This window comes from Gastrolobium bilobum, unplaced genomic scaffold, assembly GCF_033153095.1.
Source record: "Gastrolobium bilobum isolate Gb01-03AN ecotype WA unplaced genomic scaffold, APGP_CSIRO_Gbil_v1 utg2169, whole genome shotgun sequence".
NCBI classification, from domain to species: domain Eukaryota; kingdom Viridiplantae; phylum Streptophyta; class Magnoliopsida; order Fabales; family Fabaceae; genus Gastrolobium; species Gastrolobium bilobum.
In genome coordinates, this window is record NW_026897815.1 from 200,261 (window position 1) to 223,264 (window position 23,004).

At 33.6% G+C, this 23,004-nt stretch overlaps 4 protein-coding genes across 6 annotated transcripts; 2 read left to right on the plus strand and 2 right to left on the minus strand.

Annotated features, from left to right (window-relative positions):
* Positions 1–1,103: 1,103 nt before the first annotated feature.
* LOC133310548 (rab GTPase-activating protein 22-like) lies at positions 1,104–6,902 on the plus strand. 3 transcript variants are annotated; one of them, XM_061511497.1, is made up of 12 exons: positions 1,104–1,305; positions 1,600–1,809; positions 2,118–2,213; positions 2,640–2,743; positions 3,506–3,684; positions 4,319–4,441; positions 4,532–4,620; positions 5,222–5,327; positions 5,616–5,713; positions 5,880–6,134; positions 6,236–6,319; positions 6,637–6,902. In XM_061511497.1, the coding sequence occupies exons 2-12, from the start codon at positions 1,684–1,686 to the stop codon at positions 6,649–6,651; spliced, it is 1,275 nt and encodes a 424-aa protein (XP_061367481.1). In that variant the 5' UTR covers positions 1,104–1,305; positions 1,600–1,683; the 3' UTR covers positions 6,652–6,902. The 3 variants fall into 3 exon arrangements, with proteins under 3 accessions (XP_061367481.1, XP_061367480.1, XP_061367482.1); XM_061511496.1 differs by lacking the exon at positions 6,637–6,902 and having other exon boundaries at positions 6,236–6,574; XM_061511498.1 differs by lacking the exons at positions 6,236–6,319; positions 6,637–6,902 and having other exon boundaries at positions 5,869–6,002.
* Positions 6,903–9,172: 2,270 nt separating this feature from the next.
* Positions 9,173–10,513, plus strand: LOC133310556 (piriformospora indica-insensitive protein 2-like). The gene has a single exon (XM_061511507.1). It carries the CDS (start codon positions 9,173–9,175, stop codon positions 10,511–10,513), a length of 1,341 nt encoding a protein of 446 aa, XP_061367491.1.
* Positions 10,514–12,764: 2,251 nt separating this feature from the next.
* LOC133310557 (CRIB domain-containing protein RIC6-like) lies at positions 12,765–14,298 on the minus strand. The gene is given in 5 exon segments (XM_061511508.1): positions 12,765–12,819; positions 12,821–13,202; positions 13,745–13,850; positions 14,004–14,104; positions 14,232–14,298. Coding segments are annotated over 5 exon segments (705 nt in total). The 5' UTR covers positions 14,293–14,298.
* Positions 14,299–15,893: 1,595 nt separating this feature from the next.
* On the minus strand, positions 15,894–22,169 carry LOC133310544 (succinate--CoA ligase [ADP-forming] subunit beta, mitochondrial). Its single transcript, XM_061511490.1, has 12 exons — positions 21,925–22,169; positions 21,521–21,631; positions 21,205–21,316; positions 20,926–20,990; positions 20,074–20,151; positions 18,770–18,844; positions 18,520–18,672; positions 18,294–18,428; positions 17,383–17,547; positions 17,018–17,140; positions 16,442–16,513; positions 15,894–16,339 (listed from the first exon to the last, which is right to left on the minus strand). The coding sequence occupies exons 1-12, from the start codon at positions 22,024–22,026 to the stop codon at positions 16,265–16,267; spliced, it is 1,266 nt and encodes a 421-aa protein (XP_061367474.1). The 5' UTR covers positions 22,027–22,169; the 3' UTR covers positions 15,894–16,264.
* Positions 22,170–23,004: the final 835 nt, after the last annotated feature.

Sequence of the window (23,004 nt, forward strand, 5' to 3'; positions counted from 1 at the left end):
ATCTTATGTTGCATAAGATAGATATGTTATGTGGGTGAGACAAAGTTGTGGACCCACAATTTTAAAAAAATAAAAAAGAAAAAGAAAAATGGGCATAAAATTTCATGAGTGTGCAACATAAGATAGTTGTCTTATGTGACATAAGACAACTATTTCCCTTAAATTAATGATTGTTGATAAGTATATTTCCCCCTCTTGACGTCTAACAGCCTATTGTTTATCGAATATTATTCATGCTATATTCTATAATCATATAATGTCGAACCTAAGTTACACTGTCTATTGCACTAAAAAATAAAGTCTTTTCTTAAATATTACCATTTAACATTGTATGATATATGATTAAACAATAATACAAAAATGTTTATACTAAAGCAATATATATAAAATTAAACTTGTATGTTAATACGAACGTGGATCCCCTTTCCTTATATATATTTTTTAAAACAATCAAAATTTCACAATATGTATACATAATGCTATTATCATCACCCTCCACTATAGATAATATAATCACATATTAAAATAAATTTAAAAAATTGGATACATACCACACACACAAAAATTAGTCAATTAAATACTTTAATTCATTTCTTCACTTTGGTCTTCAATTTTTATTTTTTGAAATCACTATCATTAATTACTAATTTAAAGATTTCAGATATAAAAAGAAAACTATAAGTATTTTTCACTATATAATTATAATTAACCTACGCTTTTCATTATTACCTATTTTTTCAAAAAAAACAAAAAACAAAAAACAAAAATGATTTGAGAATTAATTCATCGAAACGCTAGTAACAAATAAGATCAAAACATGTTCATCAAAAAAAATTATTTCTTCCCTTTTTGTCATGTAAGGTCGCACTTTGAATTGGTTAATGCGGACCCTGAAAAATTCAAATATCAGTCATAGTAGGGTGGGTGGGAGAACAGTTCAAAAAAAAAAATTATCCAAAATTCTAAATATTTATGAAAAATGTTGAATTTGTGAAAAAACCAACCAAATCTAAATGTGAAAATGTGCAAATAACCGTTAAGAAATTGCATATATATAGTTCATTTTGCGACAATCAATCATTGTTCCATTTTTGCGAATTATTCTATTCAACATTCATCTCCTTCAATCTCTCTCACCTCCTTGTTCCTCTCCTGCGAAGCATTGAATTCACCATTCTCTCTTTCTCTCTCTCTCTCTCTCTCTCTCTCTCTCTCTCTCTCTTTCTTTCTCTCTCTCACAGATTCGTCCACAGCTCCAGAATAAGCTTCACCTCTTCGCATTAAATCGTTTTCAAAATCGCCAAGGTGCTTCCTTTTTCTCACATGTGATTTCATGTTTTCCTCAAAAACGTTCCCGCAACTGGGTTTTCCAGGAGCTGCTTTAAGATGCAGAATCGGATTAAGATATTGTTCTTATCATCGATGTTTCCAAACAACGATTTGATATGTCTAGTTTTTTATTTTTTTGAGAATTTGGCAACTTTAAGGAAACTAACTTAGTTGTATTCATAGAAAGATGCCATTGCCAGTGAAACTGACCCTTTTGTTTTCCTTTTCATTGAAGAAAAAAAAAATTAATTTTTTTTTTTTATGGGTTAGGTTTGGGTTTCTTCAATGAGCAGCAAATTGATGGTGATGGATTTCTAGCAACGGACCTGGAATTGAAGAACTTCGTTTTAGTAGATGGTTGGTTGTGAGGGACTGTTGAGGGTTCTTATGAAGAGTTCTGGAGTTACTGAGTTGAATTCCTTCTACCCCATTCGACCAGAATGCCAAGCTGATGTTCCAGCCACTCGTTTCAAACCAAGGGTGTGTTTTTTCTTCTCAACTAATGCTTTCTTATCACTCTTCTTTTTGTCTTTTATTTTTATCCCAAATGCACATCAATTCTATTAACACTGTATGTAATGATTGTACACTTGTAAACCCTTTGAATGTGATAAACAAAATATTGATAATAGTACAAGATTGAAAATTTATGCTTATGTTTTTGTCTATGCCTACAAGGTAGATGCTATTTTGCATTATTACTATTATATATACTTGTGTGAGTTGTTGGTTTTATTTATCTCTATTTTATTCTTATGATTTCCACACTTCACTTTTTGGTCACACAGGCTGGCAAAACTCTAAGTGCAAGAAGATGGCATGCATCATTCTCTGAAGATGGTCGCTTGGATATTGCGAAAGTGCTTAGACGAATCCAGCGGGGGGTAAATTTTATTGTTTACTTGTATAATGTTTATAATTACATTGCTAAATCTGTCAATAATGTGTAGTAACAATCTTTCTTTTGGCTTCTGGTATATATGTATGTGTGTGTCTGTCTGTATGTTAGCGGGTTTGTAATCACTCTGAGAGCTAGCGTTCAACTACACGGTGACCCCTTTCCCTATAGTTTGTAGACTGTAGCAATATTATGTATACTCCCCCGCCCCCTTCTTCCTTCAACATGTTTTAGACATTTTTCTTTATGAAAGTGATACCATATGATGGTGATTTATGGTAGCAATTTGATGTGCTGTGTATTTTTCTGACAATATACATTGAAAAAGTTATATCATTATCCTGTTATTGTTCAAGTTTTTGTTCCTTCTGATTTGTGCTTATTGCTGTGTCTATTTCTATAAATTATGTAGGGTGTCCATCCTTCAATCAAAGGGGAAGTATGGGAGTTCTTGCTAGGTTGCTATGATCCTAACAGTACATTTGAAGAACGGAATGACCTCAAACAACGTCGGAGGTATAATTTCATTTTAATGTATTTCTTGAGAATTAGTAAATCAGATTGAGAGGAATAAAAGAACATTAGCAATACTATACAAATTTCTGTGGTCCTCTGAACTCAGGTATCTGTTTATTGGGAATGCAATTGGTGTGGGTTTTAAGATCAATGTTATTGGAGTACTTTTCCACCTTCTTTTGTATAACCTGTGAAGAGGGGCTAAATTATCACTTTTCTTATTAGCTAACATAGGCGGGAGATAAAACATATCAAATAAGTAGACCATATGTAACCCCCATCTGCCAATTCCACCATCCTCGAGTTGCCACATTCAGCACTGCTTTGTTGCTGCTGATACTACCGGTGCCTCCTATCATTTCCGTCACTTCCTATTACCACTTCTGCGACTGTGACCATTGCCATTAAAGCATTGCTGTATAATTGCTGGCCAAATATTCATATTGTACTATTCTAATCAAATTGTGACCTCTTGAATGACCATGCTTTCTATCAATTTTTTGTTTGGTGCCTTTTAAAATATGAACAATAAGATTAATTAATTCTCTTTACTTTACCTCCCATAGAATCTATAGACTATATTAACACAAGGCTGGATGGCTTCCTATGTTTCCTCCTATAGTCTAGTGTTGGTTTTTCTAAAAGGCAACTGGTGTTTCAAATTTTTTAGGGTGTCAATCCCTAGTCTTCTCTTCCTTTTTCTTCCTTTCTTTTGTATTCATTGAAAATAAACAAATTTTTTTTTATAAATTTATTATTCAGGGGGCAGTATGATATGTGGAAAGCTGAATGTCAAAAACTGGTCCCAGCCATTGGTAGTGGAAAATTTATTACAACACCCATCATCGGTGATGATGGCCAGCCAACAGATCATTCTTTGGTAGGCGTCCCGGCTTCAGATAAGAAAGTTGTGCAGTGGATGCAGTTATTACATCAGATTGGTATGTATATGCTGCTGCATAAATACTGGATACTTTTTTCATTCTGTTTGCTTTTAATTTCGTTCGAAAAGTTTTACTTCTTGGGCCTTCATTAAAGAAAAAAGGTTGTGCCATAATTTTGCGGATACAGGAAAAGAGAATTCTTTTTGGTATTTACAGTTTGTCTCAGATCAATTGCATAGAAACAGGGTTGTGTTCTTTTTGCAGGAGTAAGGTCGTGATTTTATTAGTAATTTTCACTTAATTGGTTGTCAAGTAAATTTTCCCCACAAAGAAGGCAAATACAATATAGTTTTTACCTAAACTCAAGAAATTTTATTTTTTTATTAAAAAAAAGAGAATGGATTAAATATGTAATGGCAAAGGCAACATCCTCGCATACATACCATACGATGATAACTCAATAACAAAAATATTTGAAGTCATTAAAACTGACTAGCAACCCAGAAATCAGATTAAGGCAGAATGTTTAGTGCCTGATTTGTGGTGCTGATGGCATCTGTTCCATGATGCTTACAGAACGAGAGCATTATATAATAGCTACCCAAGTTTATGCTGTTATTTTTCCCTTAAATTTTTTTTGTTTGTGGTAGTTAATTGTTTTAAGTAATAGTGGCAATTGGTTGCATTGTAGGTCTGGATGTTGTTCGAACAGATCGAGCACTTGTCTTTTATGAGAGTGAAGATAATCAAGCAAAACTTTGGGATGTTCTAGCAGTTTATGCTTGGTTGGACAATGATATTGGTTATGTACAAGGTGAACCACAATAGCTGACAATTTTTAAATGTTAAACTGAAAGAGCTTCGAGAAGTTTGAGACATTCTTAAGGTCGTATTTACTTTGCAGGAATGAATGATATTTGCTCACCTTTGATTATTCTTATTGAGAATGAAGCAGATTGCTTTTGGTGCTTTGACCGCGCGATGCGAAGGATGGTATGCTAAACATAATGAAACAACAAATTTGCCTAAAAGTGCATGTTTCTTGTGTGGGGAGTTGATCTGTAGAAACTACAACCTAGATGGTAGTGGCCTTAGAGAATTAATAACTATGAAAATACTGATATGAAGTTTTGTTAGGAAGCATGATTAGTTGTTCATCAGATCATTATTTCTTATTGTTTTTAATTTTGCTACATTTGTGCATGTCAATATCTGGTGATGTTATTCTTACAACTTATATCATACTTACATCTTATCGCTGTTGAGAATAAAGACTAAAAGAGATCTGAATAGGAATCTCTTAACTCTTTTCCTGTTCTGTTCTTTTTATATATATGTTTTCCACACTTGAAGAAATATTGTTGCACAACAAAATGTATGACTAACTCCGGGAACAGACTCTAGAGTTGGGATTGGAACTGATTCATCAAGTAGAAGCAGTGGCTTATTTCGTGTTTTAACTGTGTTGCACCTGGTCCTTCTCATGTGTAGAAAATCTACAGTAATATAATGTTTGATCTGTGTTGCACCTGGTCCTTCTCAATCAATTAATCTTTCTAGTGTTTTAACATTCCTATGTTTGTTTCCATAACAGAGAGAGAACTTCAGGTGCAGTGCAAGTTCAATGGGGGTGCAATCTCAGTTGGGTACACTCTCACAGATAATGAAAACAGTTGATCCCAAGCTTCATCAGCACCTTGGTATGTGAAACTTGTTTGGGAAGCTTCTAATATGCTATGAGTTATAGCTTCATAGTTCAGATTCTTCTATCTTTTTAATTTTGAACCAGAATCAGCGTCAAATGCTTCCACATGCTTTTCAGTTTAAGATGGTGGATGTTTGTGGAAAATATTTCTCTCTTTGACAATCATATGGGACCTCTCCCTAAGGGAGATGTTGCCTGAAGTGTGCCTCAGTATACAGAAGCTTTCTTCTGTATCAATGTGTGAGAAAGCAACACTTAACTTGATCTCCTTTTAATTTTGCAGAGGATTTAGATGGTGGAGAGTATCTTTTTGCATTTCGCATGCTCATGGTTCTTTTCCGAAGAGAATTTTCTTTTGCAGATACTATGTATCTTTGGGAGGTAAGGATGAATTCCTATGGACAAATATAAATTTTCTCAAGAAAAATGCTTTTGCTTTTGCTTTTGTTTTTTTACGTTGAGAAGCTATTGTTTTCTGATTCCTTGATGAGATAGAGTGCTTCAAATTAATAAGCTCATTTTAAGACATAATATAGATTGTTTCCAGTTGATGTGGGCCATGGAATACAACCCAAGCATCTTCTTCAAATATGAGGAGCCAGATCGTGCTAAACCAAAAGGCCCTGCGCCTGTAGTAAATGACAAACTCTTAAAGCAATATGGAAAATTTGAGAGAAAAAAAATGAAGAATGGGCATACAGAGGAAAATAGTGCACTATCTGTTTTTCTTGTTGCAAGTGTTCTTGAGATCAAGAATAGGCGGATTTTAAACGAGGCCAAGGGTGTGGACGATGTTGTCCAGGTCTCTCTTTCTTTCTCTCTTTCTCTCTTTCACCTTCCATCCCTTGTATGGATGAGTATATGTTTTTGCATGTATCTCACGTGAAACTATATGTTCTTCAGATCTTGGGTGACATAACCTCCAATCTTGATGCTAAAAAAGCATGTAATGAAGCATTGAAAATTCAGAAAAAATACCTGAGCAAGGTAAGTTTCACTCTGTCTTCCCTGTCTGTGTTTAGGAAAATCATGGAGATTTTTTATGGAAAACAAATGATATAATCGGCTACACATTTTCCAATAATCTTGATTTTGAAATTTTTTACTGACCAATCTTTGTTTTTGGGCCTCTTTTTGTTGTAAGTAGTCTATTACTGGGAGATGATTCATGCATAATCATTTGCTTTGCTACTACAACATTTCTTTCTATTTTCACCGTAATCATTTAAACTTTAACGTTTGTTGTATTATGTTGCTTCCATACAAGAGATGTCAATTGTTGTTGTGACTGTTTGTTCATGCAGACCAAGAAGGCATGACAGAGACAATAGTAGATTTTCTGTAACTATATGATGGCAGCTATGGTTATATGATCTTCTGAGGTTTCAGTTGCTCCTTATAGGCTATTGTTTACTTTCTCTTTCATTATTTTCTTTTCTTTTCTCTTAGTGGTGGTCAGCAGTTCCTTGTTGATCATTTGAAAATCAAATTTTAATCTTATACTTTGAAATATTCTTCAATATCGATGCCATGAGATCCAGGGAACCAGAAAATGTTAACTTTAGATAAAAACATCTATTCATTTGGTGGGATTATTAGCAAAAAAAAAAATATTTGTATCAATTGTATTGGCTTATTATATACTTCAGAATTACTTTCATGTTATCTTATAGGCAAGAGAGGTACCCTTTTTTCCTCAACTGGGGGACATTTATATTATCAAATCGAAGATTATAAAATTGTTAAATGTTTTATTTTTAATCGAAGAAACAATAACATGGGTTAAAATTCTTAGTGATGCTGCTTGCACAATTCTATATTTTTCCTTAAACTCTTGGACAATTACAACTGGGAACTTATGCTAATGAAAAATTGATGATTGAAAATTATAAATATATTGGTGGAACTCTGACATGAATTTAATTTTTTGGATGAAAGGGAAATTTCATAACTTTTTGAAGGCTATAAAGTTATAACATGGGTTGGTATTAGTAAGCATAAATATTCAATCCCTCGTTCCACCAATAAAATTGCGAAGCTCTTAAGGTTAGAATAAGAAGGAAAAAACAAAAAAAAATAATTACAATACCCTAACCAGACATCACGTAAGCTAAATAGTTTTTAAGGATTCATATTTATGATCTTATTTTTATTTTATTTTATTTTGAAAATATTCTAATCGGTTCATCGTTTCGCGACTAGTTCGATTCGGGGTGGATCCAAGATTAAGGTTTTAAACCTCCTTCAAAGATGATACTGGAAAAGATCGAATACATGCTCTCATCTTTACCTGCTCAATTTTCGTATGTCAATTAGACTACCATCATTTGGTCATGATGTTATTCCTTACTTTTACAGTAATGACAGGCAGAAGTTCTAGTAGTGATTTTTTAAGCTCAACTCCAATAATAAACTCTTAATAAGATCTAGTAAAAAAAAATGAAGTCCATAATAATTTATTTAACCGACTATTATATTAAAAAATCACGAAGGCGACCATAATAGTACCATATGACAAAACACAGGGAGCTTTGTCATGTGACAATGCATGTACCATATACACAATTAATTATATGGATTTGATTTTTCTCATTGTTACATATATGGTAGTTAAAATCTGAATTTTACTTAAAATTGGCAGGAGGATAAAAAATCATAAAACGTAAAATCTTAACGTAAGAAAAATCGTAAAAGCGTTTGGAATTTTGATACAATTGTTTTGATTGAAAAAAATCGAAAAATCGTAAAATCGTGAAATCTACGATTTAAATCGAGATTTTAACTACCATGGTTACATGAGATAATTTGTTTTATGCAACACACAAAAAAGTGAATAGAACCCACTTTAAAGGAGAGAGAGAAAAAAAAAGGTGGATTTCACTCACTTTTTTGTGTGTTGCATGAGACAAATTATCTCATGTAACATAAGAAACACATTTTCCTAATATAATTAGGGGAAAACATTTATCATTTTAAAGGATATAAGTTTATATCCTTTTAGATCCTAACCGTTGATTTTCGTCCACCAATCAACGGTTATAATCTATTGGATCAAAATTAATGGGCCAAATTTATTATTAATTAATTAATAATTTTAATCTAATAAATTATAACAGTTGATGGACAAAAATCAACTGTTAGAATCTAAAAAAATATAAATTTATATCCTTTAAAAGGATAGATGTTATTCCCTATAATTAGTTGAATAAATTATATGATTTTTTTTTCATTACATTTAACTGTTTAATATACAATCAGAAAATTAAACTCTCTCTTTCTTTTTCTCTTTCTGTGTCTGTTTATAATGTTAAAAAGGTTGGTGGCAAACGTGGCCAAAAATAGAAATGAGAAGGTGGTTCAATTTTGGTGGAGCAATGGAGTGGTCACGTGATGTTTTAATGCAGACGGCGTTACATGTCGCTTTCTAAAACACAAGACAAAAAGTCGGCGAGTGCGCGGCGAATCCTGTCGCCACTTAGGCATGCAGGTTCCTCTGTCTCACAACACTACCCCTAACCCCTTGCCACATTCATCATTATCTCTTGTCCTTTTCTTCTCCCACCTTTAACCCCCAACAACAACACCTTTTCTCTCTTTTGTTATTCTTACCAACATCCATCTCTTCTCTGTCACTGTGTGCCTGTTCCTCTGTCTGTCTCCCTCTCTCATATACACAACCATACACACAACACAGAGACACGGCCCTTATAACACCAAAGAAAGGACACTTTTGTAATTTCACAAACCCTTCATCATCAACACTTTCACAGCCATTACTCTATTATAATAACAAACAAACAAACATTCTAAAGTTGCAACATTTTCATTGTATCAAATTCGATGGGTCTTTTGTTGTTAAGAATAGCTCTGTTGTCCACCGTGTTCCTCCTCTCACAGCAGCAACCTCCGTTGGACACCGGCGAACAGGAAGCGGTTTATGAAGTGCTTAACTCTCTCAACCCCACCATTCCCTGGCGCACCCTCTTCCCCGACGACCTCTGTCTCTCCGCCCCACACGGCGTCGTTTGCGACTGGGACACCACTCAACAGATTGCACACGTTGTGGAGCTCAGCTTCGGTTACGTTTCTGATGAAACTCCAAACCCACCTTGCTCCCTTAACGCAACCCTTAACCCTCTTCTCTTCACTTCATTCAACTATCTTCGCAAACTCTTCTTCTACAAATGCTTCAACCACACAACAACACCCCTTTCCTTAGTTTCTCTTCTTCCTTCTTTTCCTCCAACTCTTGAGGAGCTTGTTTTCATCGACAACCCATCTTTGGTTGCGCCTTTTACTCACTTGCTTTCGAATCTCACCTCTCTGAGGAGGCTTGTTTTGATCGGAAACGGTTTTCACGGTGAAGTTCCACGTCACATTGGTGGTTTGGTCAACTTGGAAGAGGTTACTCTCTCGAGAAACCACCTTGGAGGTGAGGTGAGTCCTAGTTTGGCAATGCTGAAGAATCTGAAGGTTCTTGACCTCAGTGAGAATGAGTTTGAAGGGTGTGTCCCTGAATCTCTGGGGAATCTCACGGAGCTTTTGAAGCTTGATATGAGTTACAACGGGTTTGGTTGTAAGATCCCTGAGAGTTTGAGAAACTTGCAAAAGCTTGAGTTTTTGGACCTCAGCTTCAACAGTTTTGGTAATTTTGGGGTCCCTTTGTTCCTGGGAGAGATTCCAAGATTGAAGGAAGTGTACCTCAGTGGGAATTCACTTTCTGGGAAGATTCCAGAAATATGGGAAAATCTTGGTGGTGTGATAAAAATGGGATTTTCAGACATGGGTTTGGTTGGGAATATCCCTGCCTCAATGGGGGTTTATCTGAGGAACTTGTCTTATCTTGGGCTTGATAACAACATGCTTGAAGGGCCTGTTCCTGAGGAGTTTGCACTTCTTGAATTTGCTGATGAGATCAACTTGGAGAACAACAATTTGAGTGGTAGAATCCCATTCTCAAACAAAGTTGGAGGGAAGCTCAAGTTAGGAGGGAATAGAGGACTCTGTGTGGACAACAAATTTAGGTGTATTCAGAACGGAGGCATCTTGGGTCAACTTAAGCCCTGCAAAAAAGCAGATGTTCCTGATGCTGTCCTTTTCAATGGGGTTTCTTTGATGCTTTTTGATCCTCTTATGTTGGTCATGTCGCTGGGGTTGTTGTTTGTCTTTACGGGATTTTGAGGGTGGTTTGGTTGGTTCACATATCGAGAATAGGTTTTGTCTTTTATTAGGCTGAAGAAGGAGAGAAGACGCTCTTTTTTTGCCAGTAAAAAGAGAGAGAAAGAGCAAAGAAACATGTTTGTTTACTATGACTAGGAAAGGATTTTTAAGGAGTGTAAAGTTTAAGTGATAGTGATGGGTGATGGTAGGTAGTGAAAACATGTTTAGAGAGCAACGGGAAAACATGTAATTACTTTATTTTTACTTAGTATACATGTTATTTATTTTGTTGGTCACTTTTACTTCTTGCTGACTAATTTTTTTTACGAAGTTAAACTGTTAATTTTAATGGTGTGTTAACACTTGTTTTCAAAACTTAAAAATGTATATGTTAATAATCTACTCTTCTTTTGTTTTTCGATGGATGTGGAGCTGTCTTAGATGTGCTTTCCCATGAGAATTTCATTTAACTTAGGGGTGTTTCGTACATGAGATTCTTTCAGAATTTCGAGAAACTGAATTTTTTTTATTTTTAAAAATTCAAATTATCGATAAAAAAAAATTTCTCGTGCTCTTTCAGTATTTAATGCTAAATTGCTAATAGAGAAAAAGTGTGGGTTGATTCTTGATTCCAAACCTGTTAAAAACAAAAGGGTAATTGTGTAATTGACCCTGAAGATCAAAGTAGGAAGCTTTTCAATAATTCGTAGTGACACTGACAGAAGCAATATCGTATTCGTACAATGATGAGACTTGGGATGGATGGCTACGCTGCCTACGCATTATTAGAGGCTGCTCAAAGCACACTGAACCAATTCATAATTTTTTTTTTTTGAAACAAGAACCCATTCATAATTGACATAGCATAGGCATACATATCCTAACATAGCATCTTATTCGCATCGCATGTAAAACACATTGTCGTTTAAAAAAAAAAAAAAAAATATGTGTCATTTTAAATGACACGTCTTATATCATTTTTCTCTCACAAAGAGGTAAGATTTATATTTTTAAAAAAGGTTTCCTCCACGCTCTCTTTCATGATTTATCTCTTTTTTTCACTTAAAATGACATAACTTTGTATCTTTTAAAATGATACATACTTTTTCCTTAAAATAAACGTCGCGGTGGTCATGCAATATTTAAAAATATGATTCAATATTCACATAAAATTTAAATCATATTCTTTCTTGTTTTTACGTTGCATTTGATTCCTGTGGTGACACGAAGATAGTAAGGTTGGAAAAAATGATTCAATCTATCGAGTTGGTTCGTAATTTGTCAAAAATGAGTCGAGTTGAGTTGGTAAAAATGAGTTGTCAACCCGAGTTAACTTGACCTGAGCCAGCTAAGGATAAAACGAGTCAACCCGATGGTCAAATAGGCCAGTTAGTGGGTTGAGTTTTTTTTTAAATACAAAATATAATATAAAAAAGGGACAAAACTCACACATGTTGTCATCGCCTTTTTTCCTTCTCTAAACTTAAGTCCCAAATCTTCTCATATCGCTGCCATTTTTATTCAATTTCTCACTCAAAAATTGAGACGCATCCGCCAGCCATCATCGTCAGTGCTCCCTCAACCCCTGGCTTCATAGCCTTAGTTGCTTAGTCTTGGCCTCAATTCTTGCATTGAAAGCTTATTGTATTCTTGGTTTTTTGCTTCTCATTCTATAACCAGTTTCTGTTTTACTTTTTTTATAAATTCTGTAAGGTAATTGTATTGTTTAAGCTAATGGAAGTCACATACATGGTGCATTAATACTACATGCTCATTTAAATAGGCTGAAAACTAACCAACCTGAGCCAATCCTAACCCAGCTCGAGTCAGGTTGTGTTGAATTTTTTGGTTCATTTTTTTTCAAACCAACTCTAACTTGATTCATTTTTCTCGAATTGCATATGGATTGGGCTGAGTCGAGCCTAGTAGGCCCGTTTTGCCAACCCTAAGATAATGTAGCATGTCATTCTCTTGCACTTAATATATATATGTAGAATCCTTGTATTAAACTGAAAATCTTGTATATTTATCTTAAACAAACTATTGAAAACTAAAATGAACAAGTTGCACTAATTAGTAATTACATATCAGCAATGGGTAAACAATACAAGAGTCTAGGGAAGGGAAAAAAAAAGGGGTAATAAAATTAAGAATAGGGAAGGAAAAAGAAAAAGAAAAAGTAGCATAGGAAAGTATTCTAATTTCAAGTATGATCTATGCAAGAGTCTAACTAATAGCATAAAAGTACACCAATTTTCTCAAGATAAGCTAGTCACCACTCTCTCACCACCACCCTGTTCATTTTCTTCAAATGACCTTTGTTTGTTACTAGACTTGGATTCGGATCCGGATGGAGATGCGGGATCCATGAGCTGGGCTTTGGATCTCAATTTGGATGACCCGCCACCACTAGAAGTATCTTTTGACTTCTTCCGGCGAGTGTTTTTTGGAATTTCCGGTGGGATCCGGGCCGGTGACCCGTCCAGCGAATCCGATGAAATGAGTTGTCGGGTCGGATTGGATCCATCTGAGGAATCTTTGGGTTGTGAATGTTTGTTGGATGACTTCCTTCTTGGCTTGTCTGACTTTTCACTTGTGGGAGAATCTGTCATGCTGCCCGTTGACTGCCTTCTAGATGCCTTGGGCAGCTCGGGCAAAGCCCTCCCTTGACCTTGTGAATTCACATGCCTTGAACTTCTTCTCCTTGAATCTATGTCACACCATGAAAATTCAATCAATCCCATCATCATTTTGTGTTTGACTTTCAATCATAATTATTCTTCTATGGTATACAAAAAGGTCATGCACACACATTCTTTAAACAATAAAAAAAAATGATTTTTTTAAAAGTTATTTTATATTCAAAATATTAATTTATAGCAGTGTAAAAATAACAAGTCTTATATTAAATAATAATAACTTACATGACTAATAAAATAAAGTCGTTATATGCCAGCGAGATTAATAATTAAAGGGAAATATTTTTCTCCTTTTACATCAGAGAAGAATTATTTTATAATGAGACAAAAAGTGAGGGCAGCAATTAAAATTAAAAAATAAAAACAAAAACAAAAAATTGGCACGGAATTCGATCTATGTGTAAGAATCAAATATTTCCCGTAATTAAAATTGGTGTATGAATTAAAGTTTATCTTTATCCTTCATTCTGTATATAATTAAAGTAAAAGCTTTTCATTAACATAGCATATCAACCTTGTGTAGGGAAAAAAATTTAATAATAATTATATGTACCTTCGGAGACCCATTGGACTGAATTTTCCTGTGCTTTATTTTGAGCATCTTCGGTAAGATTTAGAGGTGCTGATGCAAATCCCTGGGAAGTTGTAAATTCGTTCATCTGAAACAGTCACAGCAAGCCCCAAAAGGCTTTCTTTTTAAAGGAAAATTAACACCAACATGAACACAAAAGTGTTTACTTTAAGTATTTAATTAGTTAATCTTAGATAATAGTTAATTAACATTTGAAGAAATTAAGAAAGTTGAGAATTACCCAGCTAGGAGAATTTACAGATGGACCATCCCATCCTATATGGGCCACATGCTTTACATCCGTGGGATATCCAATTTGAATATCTTGTTCTTTTTCATTTTCTGCGAAGTCACATCTTTTTTAATTAACATAAAGGGAAAATGAAAACAGAGAATAAAATTAATTAATACTAACAATTAACGCATCAGAAATACAATAATTAACTACATGAAAGGGAGGTTTACTTACCAAACATCTGAGATATGTATCTAAGGCCTTTAAGAATGCCCTTTACCTTGTTGCTGGACATGTTCAACAAAACTGGTGCGTTGGAATTCTCTTTTGAGTTTTGACAATTTATAAATATGTGCTTAGAAGAAAATCCAGCATTGACTTTTGAGACCCACAAGAGAAAAAGGAAAGAACTTTATCTGTTGAATTTTCACCTATTAAAGTTCTTCCTAAAGGGTCAACACTCAACAATGTATGTATCTTTGAGTTGAAGATATGCTCCAGAGAGAACCCATGATGGGGGAATATTAGAGGTGTGTTTTTTATTTTAAATTTTTTTTCTTCTTCTCAGGACATGCAAATATGGTTTTCTGCTTCTTTTGTCATTTGAAGAAAGAGAATAATAATGGTTCAAAAACTTAAGGTAGTTTTTGACAAATGTGTCATGAAGGTGGCAATGGTGAGAAAAGGGACGAATCTAACAAACAAGTTCTGTTTAAAGCATACCCATCTTTAATTTCGTAGATTCGACGGCAATTGTTTGCTTGTTGATTTTCCCAGTCAATCAAGACCAGAAGCTGATCGAAATTTTAGGTGTGGCAATAGGTGCTAAATTTAGGATGTCTTTAACAGGTCATTTCTACGATGAATTGTGTCCACATGAATGGACAACGTAGGTGCTTGGATGTTGCTGAATCCTAATTTCTGGAAGGAAAATAACTGGAATTCTGCTATTCCTATTTCCTATTGTACAATTATCCTGCATGGTCATGACTCCATCAATTATGTTTCTTAATGTGTATATATATCATAGCACAAATAAAAACAAAATAAAGGCCTCCTTGAAAGTGAATTACATACTAAAAAAACATTGTAATCTAAATAGAACAAAATAATGATGAGACCATTAGAGATATTAATTCATATTTAGTTTTCTCCCACTTAATCCATCATTTCCCTGATTCTCAACGTCTACAATACTGATAACGTACTACTTTTATCAAAATATTTAATCATACGAATCATACCTAATTACCTATCAGTCTTTTTAAAAGCAAATTCATATAGCTCGATATAATTTTCTCTTAACAAAAGGCCTTATTGTGATATTTAACTAGATCAAAAAGGCCTATATCTTTGTACCCAAAAAAATAAAAGGCCTATATCTATTCAGGGTCAAAAATGAAAATACATCATTCTCAATCAGAATGAGTACTCCATATATGAAAACATATAACAAATGTTCAGTTTCATAAAACTTTTCATGATTGAATCAAATCTCACTTATTTGGTATGATGCTTAAATAATTTAATAGCATACCATTCATTTTAAAGGATTTGCATTCATTAATTCGATGCTACCGTGTTAAGTGATGAGCTCATTGCTTGTAACATTCTTCAAAGACTAAATACCTTATATCGATCAAGAATGGGTCTTGGATCTTACAACAAAGCACTTCGAATACAAATTTGTTTCCTCGTAAATAGTAATCAAGCATCTAGAAAACATTTAAAAAGATTAAAAAAAAGCTTACAAAATTGAATTTTATATTCATTCGAGTCCTGCAGAAAAACATAGTAATGATGTCTCTGCGAACCTTACGTTATATTTGTTTGTTTTTTTTTTTTGGGGGGAAAAAAGGAAATTAGAATGTAAGATAAAACTTGACATTAGATTACCTATTAAACATTCAAAATTCGAAATCCTAGTTTAAAAGTTACAGGTGTAGGCACCTTAATGAACCACCGTGTCCCATAGAAAGACAAGTATTTCCATGTTATTAACATGAAGATTAAAGAGAACTCAACCAGGAATAACCAGAAAGGGACCAGTATCTTAGAATTGTAAGAGAGAAGCCAAATAGCAACCACGTGCATCAACCCAAATGAACAACGATATGTAAAGCACTAACTTATTGGAAACGCTCTGATAGCCACTACGGCTTCAATAAGAAGATTTCTCGCATCAATTCCCTTCTCGTCAATGAGTTTTAACATAAAGAATAACGTTGTAACTAAACTGATTCTCAAATTTGAAAAAAAGTGACCCTTCATTTGTAAGCTTTCACAGCTTTCTGAGCTGCATCATCCAAATCTTCAGCCGTTATTAATGTCATACCACTTTCCTGTTGAACCAATGATGATCATCAACATAATAAGCATGTGACATTCTTGCTTCCATTTTTAAACGGATGGTTTCTATTTATATTAATAAATCTACAATTTACCTTCAAAATTCTTTTTCCTTGATCAACATTGGTGCCTTCCAGACGAACAATTACTGGTACTTTTAGTGCAACCTTGAAAATAACGGCAAGAGAAGTTAACGCTATTATAAGATCAGGATACAATAGAAGTGGTATTTCTGATAATAAATAATAAAAAATTAAAAAAATAGATGCGGTCATGTTCAGTCCCTATTCTTTTTCAGTAAAAAAATCAACATAGAAAAGAGTGGAAATAACAATAGTTCTATATATATCTCACTCTATATATCTAATTTATTTAAAAAATTGCAACTATCAAGAATTTACATCCACTATCATAGGCCAAAACGTAGTCAACTGATCAATTTAAATCTTATAAGACATCAAATATAAACAATGTACATTTTCTTGACTTCATGTCAAATCTTTTAATATCAAATAGTTCCCAATAAAATCATTATCCAAAAATGCTAATAAAATAACATAAAAAGTTAATTTTCACAGAGAAACTTCCTCAATCATAGGAAGGCGAAGGACAAAGGATAAAACTGTTTATAAAGGCACAACTTTTTTTGGTAAAGGCATAACTTTACTAACCTGTTTTGCGGCATTCACTATTCCACTTGCTATAACATCACACTTCATTATACCACCAAAAATGTTAACCAAAATTGCCTTCACTTTGTCATCAGCGGTCAATATTTTAAATGCCTCAACCACCTGATTTATATAATTGCAATAAATATGAACAAAAATATCATAAGATGGAGATCACTTAAGTTAATATCTAGCAACATCTAAACTAAGTTTTTCTAATATCATCTTTTTGGAGTAAAGTTCAGGTTAATACACTAGGAGATTACAAACTGATCTGATATCAAATGCAAGCAATTATCTGGATCATAATAATGGAACGAAGACTGATACCATAATGGAAGCAATCCAAACTTTTATAACATTACCTGGCCTTCAGAGGCATTCCCACCTACATCCAGAAAATTGGCAGGAGTACCCCCATGCAATTTAATTATATCCATTGTGGCCATTGCTAACCCTGCTCCATTCACCATGCAGCCAATTTCTCCATCTAACCCAATGTAATTTAAATCTGCCTTTGCAGCAGTCACCTATTTAAAGATAAAAGGTACAAATAATGTTACATGTGCCCAGTTAAAGGAAAGAATTAATTAGAACATAAGAGCTTGATAAGCAGGCACAAATAGATCGTGTGAAATCCGGGACACCATAATTGTGTCATAAGCACAAGCTCCAAGTACATATCAAAAGCATCGAAATAATAAGAAAGAAATGTAACAAGTAGGCTGAGGGGTGCATATGGAATGGGCTGGGGTTTAACATAACCCGAACCCAACCCAATATTTTGATCGGGCCAATTTTTGGACCCAGACCCAGCCCAATTAACAATTGGGCCAACCCAATATTTAGACAAAACATGCAAATTTAAACATCATGCATATTGCATTGTTAGTCAAAAAAATTTAGCAGCAGGAAACTGACTAAAACTAAGGCATATTATACAATATATTATGGAACAAAGTATATCTATATAAATATATTATCATGCTATGTAAAAGGTATTAATTCAAGTCAAGAATATTTATTACTTATAACTAATTGTCAAAACTATTTACAAATATTACGCTGCATCTTGCCAGGTTGCACCAACCCAAAATGTGTCTTAACTTAAACCTGACCCTAAAACACACCAGGCCTAATTTTTAACCAGACCTCCAAGCTGGGTCTTGAACATCCCTGGACTCAAGTGGTAAATATGGGTGGGTTTAGGGTTCATATGTTTGATTCCCATGTAATGTAAACCAAATAAATAAATAAATAAATATTATAAGTAAACCTCTCGAGGATCCTCTTGTGTTGTATCACGAAGAGTGAATATCTCTTTCTGACGATATGCAGCATTATCGTCAAAATTCAACTTAGCATCAGCAGCCACCAACTGGTTATCAGCTGTCTCAGCTATGGGATTGATCTGTTCAAGATAATCAGCTGTCATTATACACATTCTTCATAAGATAAATATGCAGATAGCTCACATGACTAAAAAACTCGCATATGCTTACTTCCAAAAGAGTGCAGTCACAATCAACAAAAAGTTTATACAAATTCTTCACTTGTTCAATTGAATTATTTCTATCAGCCACTTTGAGAGCCAAACCATCAACAACCTTCGCAGCATCTGCATCAGTAATTCCTTCAAAAACATCAACAGGTACCTACTAGAAAGAAGGAGTACATCAGGTCTATCTTCCAAAAGAATACTGCTTGGACGGAGTATTTTTAATATCATGAGAAATGCCAAGAATAACAAACCTTTACAATCATGTCAGGAAATTTCTCTGCGAGATCTTCAATGCTGGTTCCTCCCTTTCTACAAGCAATAATAATCTGCAAAACCATAAAAAAGAAAAGAACTGCAATAAGTACCATAATTGTTTACTATGTAGCACCGACACGACACGACACTCCAACACATCAATCCTAAAAAATATGAATTTCGACACGTTATGACACGTTTTAATATTAAAAAATATTTTTAATTTATATAGTGTATATTTCATTTAGGGAAAGTGTTTGTCCTTTTAAATGACACAACTTATGTCATTTCACTCTCATAAAGAGGTGGAACCCACACTTTATTTTTTTTGTCCATTCTCTCTCCCCCCATGATCTATCTCTTTCTCTCACTTAAAATGACACAACTTTACATCTTTTAAAATGACACACTTTTCCCTTTCATTAAATATTCAATAATTTAACAAAACAGTGAAACTAAATTAATAATACCCATCAACATGTTATCTTTCAACTTTCCTTTCCAAACCAAAACCACATAAGAAAAATTGGTTCAAAATCGGAATCCAAGGTGTTACATAAACGGAGAAAAAAAAACTGATGTAACCAATGGCAACAACAGCAAAAAATTCACCGAACCCAATACCATGAATCATAGCAACGTTCTTCACAAAAGGAAAAAACATAAACTAAAAGAAAAGGAATCAAATCTAAAATTATTTACTGAATACACTGTAAAATAAAATAACATCAAGAACACAATCAAACATTATAAAGGTGGAAGCTTTAATAAAAAAATAGGAATTGGGATGAGAGAGAGAGATCAGATCAGATTAGAGAGAGATCAGAGAAGGAGACACAACAAGAGCGTAACAGGAATGACAACGATAGTGCTAAGATGATCTATTATCTACTTAAGGGGAAAGAGAGGGGGAGGAGGGGGGAATTGATATGATCAAGTGGAAACTTTATTAATATATTTTAATATTTTTTTTAAAAATATATTTTTTTTAAAAATATAATATTTTTACGAAAATACCATTTGACCGTGGCGGTGCGTGTCGAACACAGTCAAATTCGTGTGTCGAAATGGTCAACGTGTTGGGAATGTTGACCGCGTGCCGGCACCATGTCGGCGTGTCGGACACGACACTCCCTGTTTTTTGGAGTGTCCGTGCTTCCTAGACTGTTTATTGGTTAGATTTAAAGAAACTAAATTCAGGGAAAAAGGGAGTCATACATTAAACATGATATACAAGTTTGAAGAATTAAATTAGCATATAAAGCAAATCAAAGATAACATATTGAAATAGTATACTTACTGGACCAGCAGTTATACGATCCAGAGTTATAGCAAAGTACATCTCATTCACAAGTGAGAGCTTTTGACACAAGTAAACCTGTATAAAGTAGAAAATTGGATATCAAACAATCAACTCATCCAGCAGCAATATGTCCCCATATCGTATATCATTCTCCATAATTGAATTGAATGAAACCAAAATCAAACAAAGTAGCAACTATCACTGTGTATTCAGTTTTAAAAAATTGAGAAACAACGAGCAATTACATGAAGTACTTGCAATATCCAATTAACATGAAATTTATGTTCATTATCAATACAACCACCACTAAGAATCCAATGGAAGTATATGTAGATATAACAATTGACTAGACACCAAATAACAAAAGTGGTTATAAGTTTATAACTTTGATAACGATGGACAAAAATCATTTGGAAAAAAGAAATTGTCCAGTTGACTAGTCCAACCACTCAATTCACACTGGTTCACCAGTTCAACTTCCAGGTTCCACCAGTTCATATGCTGAAACTAATCCACATTGAAGCAGATTGGTTTTGTGGCCAGTTTACCAGTCCAACCAGCCATATCAGTCCATAAAAATAACTAGACTTTGAAGTATTAATTGGAAGCACCAATTCATCCTCCAGACATACATATTACACATAAGAAAAAGACCTACTGTGGGTTCAAAAAAGGAGTAAATTTTTCCATAAAGAAAGCAAACAAGAACTACTCAAGCATAATTTATCGGTGAAGGTTTATGCCATAGCATTGCCTCACCAAAAATTTCAATTTTCAGAGCAGAAAATTGCTAGCATATACATGCATACTGAAAATGCTAGCATGTTTGCAGATAGAATGATTTCAAACCTTGCTAACAATTTTTCCCTGAGGACCAGTCTGTTTGGTAACTAGTATCTGCCCAAGCATCTTCCCTGAAATAACAACAATGAAATAATAATAACACCAAGCAAAAATAACCGAAATTTAGATTAATGAGTATTATATCCTCTATGAATTCAAATTGAACAATTTAATACATACAAGCATGATATGCACTAATAGTGTATTGCATATAAAAGGCCAAGGGCATAAATTTAGAACAAGGAATTTTCCAATTTGAGGTACAAAGGAGGCAACAAATAATACCAGCTATGTCTTCAACCTGGTCTGTCTTAACAATGTGCACTCCTCCCTTAAGACCACTTTTAAAAGTTCCCAAACCTCGTCCACCAGCTAAAATTTGACTCTTAACCACCAACTGCACAATAATCCCTGCTTGTCATCACATGAAATATTCTGTACTAACTAGGCAATGTTTTACTGAGGGGAAAAAAAATGCAGGAACAAGGTTTCAACTTGAAAATTTGTTATAGAGGGAATTAACGAAAACACAGTGCACTTTGCAAATTTTAAATTTTAGTTCTTAATTTTTCCTGAGCATCGAGTTGTACTACCGATTTACCTCATTTTCACCAGGGAATACATCCTTGATAGCCTTTTTGGCTTCTTCAACAGATGAAACGGCTACGCCTCTCGGAACGTTGACTCCGTATTTGCTCATCAATTCAGCTCCCTGATTTCATGGAAATTCACATGTCATTATTAGCGGCGCTCGATCAATCAATCAATCAACCAAAGAGCTTCGAAGAAACATAAACGATTTCGCAAATTACATATATTCAAGAAATTACAGAGTCATGATCCACAAAGACGATTTGTTATTGTTACTTTCTTTTTTTAATTAAAAAAATGGAGACACGAGAGGAATCTAAAATGAAAAGAAGTAACAGATTCGGCGAAGCTTGACCTTGATTAGAAATAAAATCGATAACGATGAGAGAGAGAGAGAGAGAGGAAGAAATAGACCTGGTACTCGTGGATGTTGAGGCGGCGGAGCTGGTGGTGCTGCCATTTGCCGGCGACGGAGAGGGAGCGTGAGACGAGTTTGTTGAGCAATCCTCTCACCATTGTCGTTATAGTGTTATGGATTTGAAGATCTTAGAGTCAAAATGGATTCGATTCAATTCTAGAGTGATAATGCCTCTGCCTCTTTTTGCTCCTTCAACCATAAACTACGTTCAAACAGTGTGTGCTGAGAACGCCAACCCCAGACCCTAGAATTTCTTTCTTCTTTTCTAGAAAAAAAAAAAGAAAAAAGAAAAAAGAAAAGAATATTCGAATTGATATTTGTAAGTTATGTATGTAATAAAATGAAAAATAAATTGGTAGGGTAATAAAATGAATTAATTATGATTTAGCTTATCAAAAGAAGTTAAAATTAAAAAAAGTATTTACTCTAATGATAATATTAATGGTGTTTACTGTACATATTTCTTATTGAATTTTGGTGTAACGGACAAAAAAAAAAGAGAGGAAAAGAAACAATAATAATAGTTTATTGTTATGAGATGTATAAAATTTATAAAGAAGTTTTTTATGTGTATATCATTATTTAATATAATGATTTCAAGAGTTAATTACAATTATTATTATATGGAAAAAATATTTATTCTTTTAAAGATATAACTTTGTGTCATTTTAGATTATAACCGTTGATTTTCGTCAATTAATAATTATAGTTTATTTTATTATATGAAAAAATATTTATCATTTTAAAGGATATAATTTTGTATCATTTTAGATTCTAACCGTTAATTTTCGTCAATTAATGATTATAATTTATTGCGAATTATTAATTGATTAATAAGTTCGACCCAATAAATTACAATTGTTAATTGACGAAAATTAAAGATTAAGATCTACAATAATACAAAGTTATATCTTTTTAAAAGATAAATATTTTTCCTTTATTATATATAAGTTGATATATCTGTGTGTTTTTTAGTATTTCCTATTTTTTTACTATAAAGCCAGCTACATAATTAGTATTTAGACCATAGAAAAAAAGCTACCTAATTAATATGCACAATATTCATTTAACTTTTC

Excerpts from the sequence above, each read along its gene's own strand:
- LOC133310556 (XM_061511507.1), top strand. The coding sequence starts at position 9,173 with ATGGGTCTTTTGTTGTTAAGAATAGCTCTGTTGTCCACCGTGTTCCTC.
- LOC133310548 (XM_061511496.1), top strand. The coding sequence starts at position 1,684 with ATGGTTGGTTGTGAGGGACTGTTGAGGGTTCTTATGAAGAGTTCTGGA. Across the intron at positions 2,214-2,639 it reads TTAGACGAATCCAGCGGGGG|GGTGTCCATCCTTCAATCAA; the intron begins GTAAATTTTATT and ends TAAATTATGTAG. Across the intron at positions 4,621-5,221 it reads ACCGCGCGATGCGAAGGATG|AGAGAGAACTTCAGGTGCAG; the intron begins GTATGCTAAACA and ends TTTCCATAACAG.
- LOC133310544 (XM_061511490.1), bottom strand. The coding sequence starts at position 22,026 with ATGGTGAGAGGATTGCTCAACAAACTCGTCTCACGCTCCCTCTCCGTC. Across the intron at positions 20,152-20,925 it reads AGGGAAAAATTGTTAGCAAG|GTTTACTTGTGTCAAAAGCT; the intron begins GTTTGAAATCAT and ends TACTTTATACAG. Across the intron at positions 18,673-18,769 it reads TTCCTGACATGATTGTAAAG|GTACCTGTTGATGTTTTTGA; the intron begins GTTTGTTATTCT and ends TCTTTCTAGTAG.